Genomic DNA, 12,285 nt, shown 5'->3' with positions numbered 1-12,285 from the left:
GAAGCCTCTCCAGTGCAGCTTCCCGCTTTCACTGGGGTCGTTCTCGATCGAAATACGGAACAGCACATGCCCAAGGAATGGGAATTGCTTGCGCATTTTCCAGCAGAACTGTGACCCTGACTGCAGCCACATCATTTGCCTCTCTGCAGATCCGAGTAGGTAGCTCCGATTCAACAACATGGCCTCGATGAGTTCGTTACCAACTAATACGAGGCAGAGTTCACCTTGTCCATACTAGCCACACTGCTAGCATATGCTACAGGAAGCTTCCTGAAGACGGCGCCTGAACCCCCTTTTCCTCCCTTACGCTTCGGCTTATATGCACAGGCCGGCTCCCCAGTGTCAGAACGCTTACGAAATAGATAGGGGGGCCACTCATCTTGACATCTGTCTGTGTTGAACCTTGGTCGAGGCTGGATGCAAAAGGGGTGTAGCTTCTTCACCTGGTATGATTATGACTCCGGATTGTGCGGCCATTTCCTGACATAGATACCCGGCTGCCTCTTGGCTCACTTGCACATGGCCCCCCTCGTATTCGCGGGCCCGCAGGAAGCCAGACTAGCTAAACATTAGTCTTTGATATCGGTACGACCCTATGAGAGAAGACTACCAACAGCTGACCGACCGATGAGTCGTTGTCGACCTGCAGGCATAAACATACAAGGGGGACGGCAGAGAGTGATTGAGGCCATGGATATTAATCCTGTGGACGATTAACCAGCATCGCACCGTTACAACAGCTCGGCCCCAGACCGGAAATTGAAGAAGATTATATAGATATCGTTTTTACAGGGCGAACAAACGTTATGCTGTGTTCCTGAACTTACTTGCACTATGCATCAAGTGGCCTCAGATGCGTTCACCTATCGCCCCATTTGTCGTTCCTTATATTAGCCGTTGTCCATGAGCCCTCACCCTGTAGTTGGGATAAGATGATGGCTTGACTATTACAACGCGGCAGGAATAAATGGAGAAAAACCGAGGGCAAGGAAGTCGAAACGGGAATGCTTTGTTTGAGGTTGAGAAACCAACCCTGTTCTCCCGACCAAATGCATATACGTCCTTACGTGTAGGAAAGAGGCTGATAGCCCCTCATCATTCATTACATACAGACCTCAGATACGATACATCACTTAAGCATGCAAATATGAGTGAATCGAGTAACTGAGAGAGAGTTCCCCTGCGAGGGGAAACCCATACCATGTATTATTACTGAGATCGCTTGGCAGAACCTGGCAAAGCTGATAGACGCACCGCCTGTCGTCAATCTAATCTGACTTACGCCCCAATGTCTATCAACATCCGGTAGACTGTAGCGACCGGGCAAGGCAACAAAAGCATTTCGGAGACGTCGTTCTCATTATCAACTTTTAGAAATACACTAAGTGCAACCAGGACCAGACCCCAAACTCCGAAGTAATGATATCCTTCATTCCCCTAAAGTCTACTGCTTGTCCCGGAGGTGGCGGGGCACATACTTGCCAGGGGCGGCAGAGGCACGAAGCGACTCGGCCGGTGGTGTGTTAGCAGCTGGCTCCTCATTGCGGCGAGGAGCAGGGCCAGCGCCCGAGCCAGTACGGCTAGGAACAGGTGCGCTGTCTCTGCTGGGAGCGCCACCGGATGCAGCCTTGGCAGCCTCACGCTCGCGCCACGACGGCTTTCCGCCAGCAAGGTTGAGGCGGGGCGGGCCGGCCGAAGGACGATCGCCAGCCGGGCGGTCGTTGGAATCGGTGCGGTCCAGGGGAGCACGGTCCATGGGGGAAGCCGTGCGGACAGGGAGATCGGCAGCAGGAGCGGCAGCACGTCCTGCAGCTTCTCTCTCGCGCCACTTGCCTGCTCCGGGAAGGTTGAGCGCAGGGCGGCGGCTGTCCGAGTCGGGCCGCTCCATGCTCGCAGGTTCGCGCCTGGGCATAGAAGCAGAGGCCTTCTCGGCATTCCGTCGGGCCATAGCCTCTTCTTCTCGGCGAGCCTGAAGGGCCGCCTTCTCGAGAGCCTCTTGGCGATCCTTCTCTCGCTGCTCCTTGAGCTTCGCCATCTCCGCACGCTTGGCTTCGGCGCGAGCCTCGGCCTCCTCCTTCTCCCTGGCAGCGCGCTCCTCGGCCTCCTTGAGCTCGCGCTCCTTCTCCTCGCGCTCGCGCTTCTCGCGGAGCTTTCTCTCGCGATACTCCTTCTTGCGGGCAGCAATCTGCCTCTCGAGTTCTCTCTCAGCGTCACGCTGGCGCTTCTCAAACTCGTCTCGTCGACGCTCCTTCATGGACTTCACGTAAGTCTCGTACTGGGGCACCAGGCGTTCAAGTCGGTGCTTAAGCTCAACGCTCTCCTTGTGCTTAGCCTTCGACTCAGCCAGGGTGTCTGTCTTCATTTTCTCGTAAGCAGCAACGTCATGGTCTCGTTGCTTGGCGTAATCCTCAGGAAGCTTCTTGGCCTCCTCCTTGCGGAAGGCTCGCTCAAGATGATCAATGCGCTTGCCGGTAATGCGGAGCTTCTCATTGACATCGTTCTTCTCACGCTCCAGCTGAGCCAGCTTCATGGCGCGCAGGCGGTTGGTATCGAGGTCATCAAGATTCTCAATATCAATGTCGATAGCATTGGGACCGATCTTGAGGTCGGCAATCTGCTTCTTGAGCTCCTCCTTGCGGACGCGCTCGCGTTCGTCGCGAAGACGCTTCTCTTCACGCTCCTTTTGTTCTTGAGCGAGACGTCGCTCCTCGGCCTCGGCCAAAGCTTGCTCTTGGAGTCTCTTCTGGCGGGCCTTCTCCTTCTCTCGCTTGGCATGAGCCTCTGAAGCCTCCTCCTTGCGCTTCTGGATAATGTCCTTACGGAGCAAGATTGCGTGGTGTTCTTCATCAGCGCCAGCCTTGGCCCGAGCGAGGGCGGCATCATGGGCCTTGATGCGAGCCTCGTTGTAGGTGGGATCAATGTAGTAGGATGTGGTGTGAAGGCACTTAGCCAGGCGGACGAGTTGCGATCTGACAATCTCGGAGGGGGTGTTTTGCAGGCGCTGGACAGTGCCAGTCTCGCTCTCGGCAGAGCCACCGGCAGAGCCGGCGTGGGAAGCCTTGGAGGAAGAGAAGACATCCGTATCGAAGCTGAGAACGCCGGTGGCGTGGTCCATGCGAATGGACAAGTCTCCCTTCTTGTTTCCGTTCATGATGAACTTCTCGATGGTGCCGCGGCTGATCTGGTAGGGGTCGGGGAACTGGGCAAGGCTCTCAACGAAGCTAAGGTCCACAGTCTCGTACACCTGAGACAGCTGCTGGAACAGGCGGGTGAGAATGACCTGCTGCAGAGGCAGGATGTACTTCTCCATCTCGGCATCGGCGCCAATCTTGGCCAGAATGGGGGAGATCTTCTGGCAAATGGAAAGAGGGTGGAAGTCAACCTCAAGGATGTTGTAGAGATCGCGAATCTCGGGGCGCGCTCTCTTCAGGAGGGACTTGGACAGGGCATCTCGGAACAGAACAGCACGGGTGGGGGCCGAAGACATGCCCAACAGGTGTGTAAGACGGGAGTTCTTGTTCTTTCGGGCCTCATCGAAATCAACCATGGCGCCGCGCGATCGAGAGGTGCTAATGACGGGAATGGAGAGAGCCGACAAGAGTACGAAAGAAGCGGCCTTCTGGAGATCAGCATCAGTGGCGGAAGGGTTTTCCGACTTCTTGCTCTGTCCGGAGGCCACCAGCATGGCAGACTGGCGGAGAAGGTTGTAGTATCTGGACCAAGCAGCGGCATGGAAAAGGTAGTTCTCGCCGACGAGGAAAATGCGAGTGAGCTTCTCGTAGTAGTTGGCCATCATGATGTTCTTGGCAGGCCTCTTGCTAAGGTTGAGGAGGGTGTGGATGTCCTCAACACTGCGGAAGGCCTCCTGCCAAAGCTCAAGCTCGACAGCAACATTGAGCTGCTGGAAGCGGGTCTCGAGATGGCGCTGCAGAGTATCCGGGTCGTTCAAGTTGATAGCGTGCATTTGCGACGAGTACTTGGCGGCAGTCTGAACATGGTTTCGCAGCAGCTCGCAGAGGCGGCGGAACTCGGTCTTTCGTGCATGCTTGAGGCAGAAGTCGAAAGCCTGCATGGCAGTGCTCTGGTACAAGATCTCAAGTCGGGCATTGTTGCGGAGGATATCCAGGACCGTTCGGTACGCCTCCCAGAGAAACTTGAGCCAAGGAGTGATAATGGCACGATCAGTGCGGTCTTTCGATTGTTCGCTGGAAACGGTGGCGAGCAGAATGGACTCGGGTGTCTCGGTCGCTTCGAGATCTTCGATGTTGGCGGATGTTTCCGTGAGTTCATCGGCCTTCTGCTGAGCAACAGTGACCTTCTCGACAGCCAGCTCGATGAACTTCTTGAGAATCAATTCGATGGTGGCGACATTGGTGTTCTGGGCAATGTTCTTGTACGAGTACAGAGCATCCTTGGCCACTTTGCCCTTCTTCTGGTCGACCGAGAGCTCGACCAGGAGCATCATAACGGGCTCAAGGGAGGCGATGGGGACATTTCGGGATCGCTTGGAGGTGACATGGTCGTGGAGAAGCGTCAGGGCAGCCGGAGCTTGGCCGACACCAATGAGCTCCTGTGCTCTCTTGAGAACATTCTCAGGCTTTTGGTGTGGGGGAGGCGGCATCGTGGCGATGATTTGCTGTTGTTGCCAACAGATGCCCGTCGACGAGATGTCTGATTGTATGAGGGGCTTGTGGTGTGAAGAGAATTTGTGACAACACAATAATCTTGTGGGTAGGTTTGGGAAAGCGCGGGTGCGGGGCTGCCTGGGCTGGGCTCGTTTTTTTCGCTTAAGCCCGGAGATGTCCCGGATGACCAGGTAAAAAGGCAAAAAATCACGTGAATCCTCTACTGGAATGTCCAACACCACTGACTGACTGTGTGCTCAAGGCCTGTTTATGTGCTTGCAGAGGACGGTTCTGACAGGGTGAAGTAGTAGGCGTCGTGGGATATTGGTGTCTTTTTAATCTCTTCCGGTCAGATATCTTACCAAATGGAGATACCTTTTTTCTCCCTTTCCAGCCCATGGCTTTCGGCAGGATTTCATATCTATCGGCGATAGGTTTTCGTCTCGCGAGAGTTTCTCGTCCAGCTGGGTCGAAGCCTGCCGTATGAGCCATCGACCAGTGCGAGTCAACCGTAAAGAACGAATCGGCATCGCAAACAATACTAACGTGCCTTCTTCTTTTTTATTCTCCTCGGCAGCAATGGCCATGGAAACATTGATGTGTCTAAAGTTTGGTTCTATGTTCTACCCATGATGTACCAACCAATTTGACGTCAAAATTCGCGAAATCCGAATGACAAAATGATACAAACTGACGATGGCTTTGGGCGATAAAGAGGCACTGACCAGACGACCCCCCAACATGAATTGCTACGTGCGGCATGGCAATTCGACATATTGGGTAGAATCTTTACAACATCTTGTTGGCGTTTTATTGAGTAGGTAGGTAAATGCCTATTGAAGACACCTATTGAATAGCATTTCCAGGAAGCAGAAATTCGAGGGTGTCTTTCCTACACGACTTTTAAGATGAGCTTATTGATGACTCGTCTTCCATCTGCTGGTTCCAAGTAGAGAGGTGCTCGGGACACCAGAGATACCTAGGCCTACCTACACAGACCAGGCACATACAGGCAACACCACACCAATACACACATCATTAGATACAAGGCAACTGAGCTCGTTTACATCTTCACATGCTATCACAGACCAGCATATGTTGCTGCTGTTGTATAAACTGCATAGACTTATACTGCACAAGATCTGAACAGGAGCTTCTAGAGTTTTGCCTATTCCACAAAACGGGCAAGTATCTGGTATCGCAGCCTCGGATATGTGGGGTATCTTTAATAAGGACGGAACCACCAGGGCTAGTATGCATGTTCATCTCGTTTAGGAGGGACAGGATCGTTGGCTCCTCAGCAACCGCGAAATCATATCGCCACACGGTGGAATGAACCGACCGTTAGCTATCATCGTCGTCGATCCAGTAGGCTCATGCATTGATTGGAAGAGGGCGATCAGGCTTCCAGACCGACAACAGGGAAGCGCCTGTATGCTGATCCATGAGATGTTGATACACACGGTAAGTTGTAACACACCTGCAGAACAGAACGAAAAAACCCAGCGGGGCCCCACTGAAACGATGCCGGCTGTGCTGCTTGCTTCTCGAACATGACACGGCTGTGGTGTCTCGGCTGGGATACACTGCACTCAAGAGCCAGAGACATTGGTCTGCCTGGCCTGAGCAATGCGGGGAGTCGCCTCGACTGAGACAACGCAAGTTCACGATGGGGGCTCTGCCTGTTTATATCTACCTGTATCGGTTCAAGGCCGGTCCGGTCCCGTGGTGGTGGGAGATAGATACACTGTTTTCCCCAAGACGACCAATGGTAGGCCTTTGCGCTATTATTAATGTTATTTTTGGGTTTAATGGGAAGAGAGATCAGACGAGCAGGCCCAAAAGCTGCTGCACGGAGGGCGATAGATAGAGGGACACCAAAAAAATAAGACACCCGGGCTGCCGGCAAAATCTATCTCAAGTTGGATAGACAGATTAGTGCTACTGCACATACATAACCTTACATCAATAGTGAGCCGGGCTAGGAAGTAGATGCGATGGCCGTTGCAAATCGCTCGGCCTGTTGACAGAATCAACCACCGCTATTGCTTGATGGTATGGAGCCCAGCGACGACGGGCAATTTCCCAGAGCTGCAGGCCCCGTAGACCCCCGTACACCGTAGCACTCTAGCCCTATCCATTCTCAGCAGTCCGCATTGCGACCATTGCCAAGCATGGGCAAAGCAAAGGAGGAATAAACCAATCGCCCCTGGGTGCTAGGATCCAATTTCCAGACCTTCCCAGTCTTCATTAGCCCCCTCCCCAGGGCCTGGGTACAGTAGGTACTTTTTCTGTAGTGCATGTATTCATGTATTGACCCTCTTGCCCGGCCCCGTTTGGTCTTAGCTTCTGCAATGCGCCCATCCAGTCAACCTCTCTTTTTCTCCCCCCGTACCTGCAAGTAGGCAGGGCACTCGTACCTCTTTTCCTCCCTCACATTGTCACTTGTCGCAGCTTCGACAATCGCGCGCTCCCTTCTATTGTCGTCGTCTCAGAGCATCGAGCCTCTCGTGGCCTTGTCCGGCGTATTCCCCCATTAACGACCTTGAATCGTCTAATTCTGTAAGTTTTACAAGTTTCCCCCTTTTTCTCACTCAGGCCCCCTTGCGAGAGAAATGGCCACCCAGAGAGTCCAATCGGAGTTCGCTATGCCGCCTGGAGGACACAAACGGCACACGGTTTGCCTCGCTTGGCGTGGTTACGGCTCCCAAGGGGGGATTGCACAAGACTGAGCGAAAACGTCGCTGGGAAGCGACAAGAGACAAACGCCTTGTACAGCTCAGCATCGACGCGACAGAGTCCTACGAAAGGATCGACCAATGTCACGACACACCATCGCCAACCGCTGCATTGCCTCTCTCTGTCCCCAACCCAGGACAGGATGACAGGAAAAAAAAAGTCAGCATCATCAATAATGGCTACTAACCGACATATGCATGCAGCTTCTTCTTCGTCCCCTGCTTCATCCCAGAAGCAGTCCCGTTCCCACCATCAACAAACCGCTCGTTCTTCCTCATCGACTAGTAGAGCTGGTCCGAGCTCCGACCCGACGCCGACACCAGCAACTGTAGCAGCTCCTGCACCTCCTCTTTCCCATCAACCTAATCCCCAATATCCTTTGCGGTTTGACTCTCGACCCCAATACCGGCGCGACTCCAATTCCTCGACCACTTCCAGTACCATGCCTCAGTACACCTCCCGGGACGTCGGCGATCCTTCGCAAATCAAGAAGAACAAGCAATCAATGGCTGATCTCAAGCTGCGACGCCTGACGGAGCTCAACAGCCGTCTGCGAGAAGACCTTGAGCGTGAACGAATTCCTGTTTCGCAGGCTTCCAAGAGGTAATTGCGCACAACCACGCCAGAGAGCCTTGTGGCCTGTGACCCAGTGACTAATTGATCGATCAACAGTATCATCGCCTACTGCAACAGCACGCGCGACTACATGGTACCGTCGGTATGGGGAGCCGTCCCGAGGGGCGAGGACCCCTACGCGCCACAGCAGAGCGGCGGATGCTGCTCGGTCATGTAGAGCCATGGCTGGATCAACTACCCCGTCGGAAGGGACGGAAGTTCAAAGGGGCGACGCAGTCATCCTAGTCTTACGCCGCGATGAACAGCAAACAACGACGAGCAGGCAGGCTACCATTGTATTTTGATGAGCAGGGAGTGGGTGTGGACTGCTCGACCACTTACCTACGCCAGAACCCGTCTTGGACAGGTCAAGCCAAGCGTGGCCACGATCGAAGCAGACGGATAATACCACCAGAGCAACAGCGGCGGATACCCCCAGGAGTTGAGGAGCGAAGAGTTGAATGCCTACGGAGATTCAGGGGAAGCTGGCACATTTACGATAATCAACAAGTTTCCTTTATGCTACGATGTATGTATTTCCGGGATTGGATGGGCCAAAAAAAGCGCCCGCCCATTGCAAACCGCAACAGAGGCAGGCCATTTGGGAAGCTTTTGAGCATGTATTACTTTTAGTTTCGGCCTGTACTCTCCTTCTTTTCGACCTTCTTGAATCAATGAGCAAAAAACTCGTGAGAACAGCCCTCCTGTCGTTCCGGGAAATACCCTATAATTAATCCCTTCCATGTGATCGCGCCTCCCTTTGACGGTGAAATAGTGTCTTCAGTATAGCACGACATCAAGTTGTCCGCCAAGGTCGTCGTCGGTGTTGCCATCGTATCATTTAACCTTGGAGGAGCAGCTGTGAGTGCAGCTGGTCCCCAACCTCCCATGGGTCATCAGGGTGTGCTGGGCCGTTGGGTGCTATGCTATACTAACTACACGTACCTATGGGACTACTATACCTGACCAGTCAACAGATTCGCAGTGCGATGACTATAGATAGGTCACACTGTCATTTCTCCTCGGCCGAATGAGGGTAAGTTATGCAGTGAGTTCCGAGCCTGCCTGTCCGGCATTGTATGTTCTCAGGGTGGATGATATAATTGACCAACCAGTTCTAAAAAAACGAGAGTGGAGGAATGTGAGAGCAAGGCGCAGTGGTCCTCCGATGCACACACGATTATTGGACGCAGCGAGAGCACCTCACGAACTGTCTAGCCTGGTGCCTGGTACGGGGGTGGCAGTGAGGAGGGGGGGATTGCCGGACTTCTTTGCTATGTATGGCCTCACCTGTCGTGACGACGAGGATGGACCCAACATTGCCCCAACATAAGATGACCTGCTGTTCCCGGAAGCGCGAAGCCGGCTGACCCGCGGATGGGGGCCAGCCTACCTACTAACTAATTCTTCGCAGGATATTACAAACCAGACCATAATCATGACACTCGTTCAGCGCAATAATCAAAAAATAAAGACATGCCCTTGCCTACTACATACATCGTCATTCATCAGACCTGACAGATTGACCCCTATTGTTCTTTAAAATTTGAAGGCGAGGTACATGCGTGCGTGCGTGTAGTACTGATTATGAAATAGTCCCAAGGGAACCAAGTTAGGCAATTTCAAGCTCCAGGTAGTTCCACTCAAAATGCCCATTCATGCTATGCCATCCTGTGTCACCAATCGGTTGCATCCGTAGAAATTAGGCGTGGGATGACGCAGGTGGTGCACGACGCCTTTTTTTTTTCCCTCCTCCTCTCGACCACCCAAAGACCCCGGATACCCGAGGTCGGATCGGCATTACGACCGAATCGTGTCCCAGGACAGTGGACGCCTCATCCACCACATCACATTCTTCGGCATCAATTGCGAAACGCAAAGGGAGCGAGCGATCTACACGAGTAAAAGAATGGCTGAAATAACGACCTCCTCGGCGCCCGCGTCGGACCCCGCCCCGTCGTCTGGTGGTATTAGCAGCAGCACCACCAACATGCTTCCCCGTGTAACGATCCGGTTCTGCACACAATGCAAGTGGATGTTGCGAGCCGCCTATGTAGGTTCCGTCCCATCATCCCCTTACCCAGACCCAGACCCAGCACAGGTCACTCACACTGCCTCCGTCTATACTACCTCACATACCATCACCCATAGCCACTGCAACAAACCTTCATCCTCCCTATTGGATACGGCTACGTATTCCGAACCTACCTTCGTCATCACCTACCTACCACCCGCGCACCTTCCTTCTTCCTCCCTCCCCCGACGTCCTCCGCCCCTGACCTCGACTTCCTTTCCCACGATGGAACCCCACATACACCCGCCCGCCTGACCTGCCTTAAACTTTCCGCGACCCCCGTGGCCCGCCCTGCCTCTCATGACATCTCGCCCTCCCTTCACGGCGGACTGACTTGAGACCAATCATTCACCTCTTCCAGTTTGCCCAAGAGCTCCTCTCCACCTTCTCGACGGGCCTGGGTGAGGTAGCCCTGCAGCCCTCGACAGGCGGGACCTTCATCGTCGAGATCACCGCGGCCGTGACCCCCAGCAGCAACAACAACAACGATGCCCAACGACTACCTGGAGGAGGCGCAGGCGCCGTAGCCGCTGCCGCCGCGACCCAGCACCGCGTGCTCTGGGACCGCACGGTAGACGGCGGCTTCCCCGAGACCAAGGAACTGAAGCGCCGCGTGCGCGACGTGATCGAGCCCAACCGAGACTTGGGCCACGTCGACCGTGACCACGCGAGGAAGCCGAAGCCTGCTGCTGCTACAGCAGCACCATCATCATCATCACACGAGGCACCTGGGTCAGCAGCAGCAGCAGCAGCAGCAACGCAAGATTCGGCTTTGACATCCTCATCGGCCGCAACCCCGACGGTCACCCAAGACACCCCGCGCCAGGGTCAGTCGCACCCCGCCGCCGGCCCTCCCGCCACGATCATCCCCGGCAACAATAACGGGGGTGGTGGTACGGCAGGAGGAGCAGTGTGCGAAGATTGCCAGTAAGCGATGACATAGAAGGAGGAAAAAGAAGAAAAGCTACGTCACATCTTTCAAATGTTCTTCTTTTTTGGACTTGGTTCGTTAGGAAATCGTCGCATTCGCATAATCCCGTGACGGTAGTCTTGGAAGGTACCTATACTTGCAATGCATTCCGCCCACCCGTGAGAAAAGAGCAGGGGACCGAGCTCGCGCAGCACAGTGGACTATGTGGTAGATGCCACATACGTATGTATGACCAACAAATCCACCAGACGTGTTCTACGACAGGAGCGGATTACATGGTGTCCTGCCACTGCGAGATGTAAAGAGGCATCCAAAGAGCTATAACGTGGAATACCCCTCGACCCTGACCCCAGATTCACAAAACCGCCGATTCAAGAGGGAAGGGTAGCCGGTAGCCAGTCGCTACAAGCGGTGGTCATTCAGACTCACAGACCCCGTAATGACACAAGCCAGACCAAGGCCTATGGGCTTCTGAGCACTCGGTAAAGATTGTTCAAAGACTACATGTGCAAGGTGGCAAGACGAGGAAACAAGCGTCATCTAGATAAGCCCAAGGCGTTGTGGCAACTCGAATGTTGCTCATCACCCTTAGTGCTGATGCGCTTTGCACAGGGGCGTAATGGCTTAACTTTGACGAACTTTGACGAGTGACGAGTATGTCTGTGTGCGTGCATATGTAGGATCTCATTGGGAACTACGTCGCCCACTGGCCCTATGCTTACCCATTCCGCATGCACCGTAGTCAAGGGCAAGTAAAGGTGGAAAGGTGGAATGAAAACCAGTCGCATCCGGCTGTAAGAAGAGAATGGCATGCCGCACTCACATGCCCATATGGAGACTCAGATAAGCAGAAATAGAAGAAACATGTTGTACAGATGTATGGTTGGGGAGAAAAACATAACAGTCGAGACTGTCCTTTAGCCCGTTCATGTACACATGCGATTGCGAACAGTGAGACGCTCGTGACGGTTCCATAATACGAAAAGCCTGGTTTTATTTGTTTTCGCGTAGTAGCAACATTCATCATCAACTCGACCGTCCAACCCATTCATCAGAGGCAACATCCTTGGCGTGAGGGGGGCCGCGGCGAAGGAAGACTCCTCGTTGTCGTCGTAAGAGGTGTGATTCGTGGCATTATACTCGGACAGATTGTATGGAAGAAACGACTCGGATTCGGGGTTATTCGGGGCCAGAGTAGGCCAGGTACCGGGAAACGGCCCCTTCTTCATCGATTCGGTGTGTTTGAGGGTGGCTTGTAGGAAGCAATGCGGGTGTGGTCGATCATCGACGGCCGAACCTAA

General features: G+C 53.9%; 3 protein-coding genes across 3 annotated transcripts; 2 read left to right on the top strand and 1 right to left on the bottom strand.

The window, feature by feature from the left end:
• Positions 1-1,444: 1,444 nt before the first annotated feature.
• PG985_015612 (eukaryotic translation initiation factor 3 subunit A) lies at positions 1,445-4,621 on the bottom strand (the record flags this gene model as incomplete). The annotated part of the gene is made up of 1 exon (XM_066835378.1): positions 1,445-4,621. The coding sequence occupies one exon, from the start codon at positions 4,619-4,621 to the stop codon at positions 1,445-1,447; it is 3,177 nt and encodes a 1,058-aa protein (XP_066676581.1).
• A 2,918-nt stretch (positions 4,622-7,539) lies between these two features.
• Positions 7,540-8,157, top strand: PG985_015611 (guanine nucleotide-binding protein subunit gamma; the record flags this gene model as incomplete). Its single annotated transcript, XM_066835377.1, has 2 exons — positions 7,540-7,967; positions 8,037-8,157. The coding sequence occupies 2 exons, from the start codon at positions 7,540-7,542 to the stop codon at positions 8,155-8,157; spliced, it is 549 nt and encodes a 182-aa protein (XP_066676580.1).
• Positions 8,158-9,888: 1,731 nt separating this feature from the next.
• PG985_015610 (Rdx family-domain-containing protein) lies at positions 9,889-10,978 on the top strand (the record flags this gene model as incomplete). Its single annotated transcript, XM_066835376.1, has 2 exons — positions 9,889-10,032; positions 10,415-10,978. Coding segments are annotated over 2 exons (708 nt in total), but the record flags the coding sequence as incomplete, so codon positions are not given.
• Between the last annotated feature and the right edge of the window lie 1,307 nt (positions 10,979-12,285).

Source organism: Apiospora marii, assembly GCF_038362585.1.
Source record: "Apiospora marii strain CBS 49790 chromosome Unknown utg000013l_segment0_segment0, whole genome shotgun sequence".
NCBI classification, from domain to species: domain Eukaryota; kingdom Fungi; phylum Ascomycota; class Sordariomycetes; order Amphisphaeriales; family Apiosporaceae; genus Apiospora; species Apiospora marii.
Note: the sequence above shows the minus strand (reverse complement) of the source record. Positions and strands in the feature narration are given on the sequence as shown.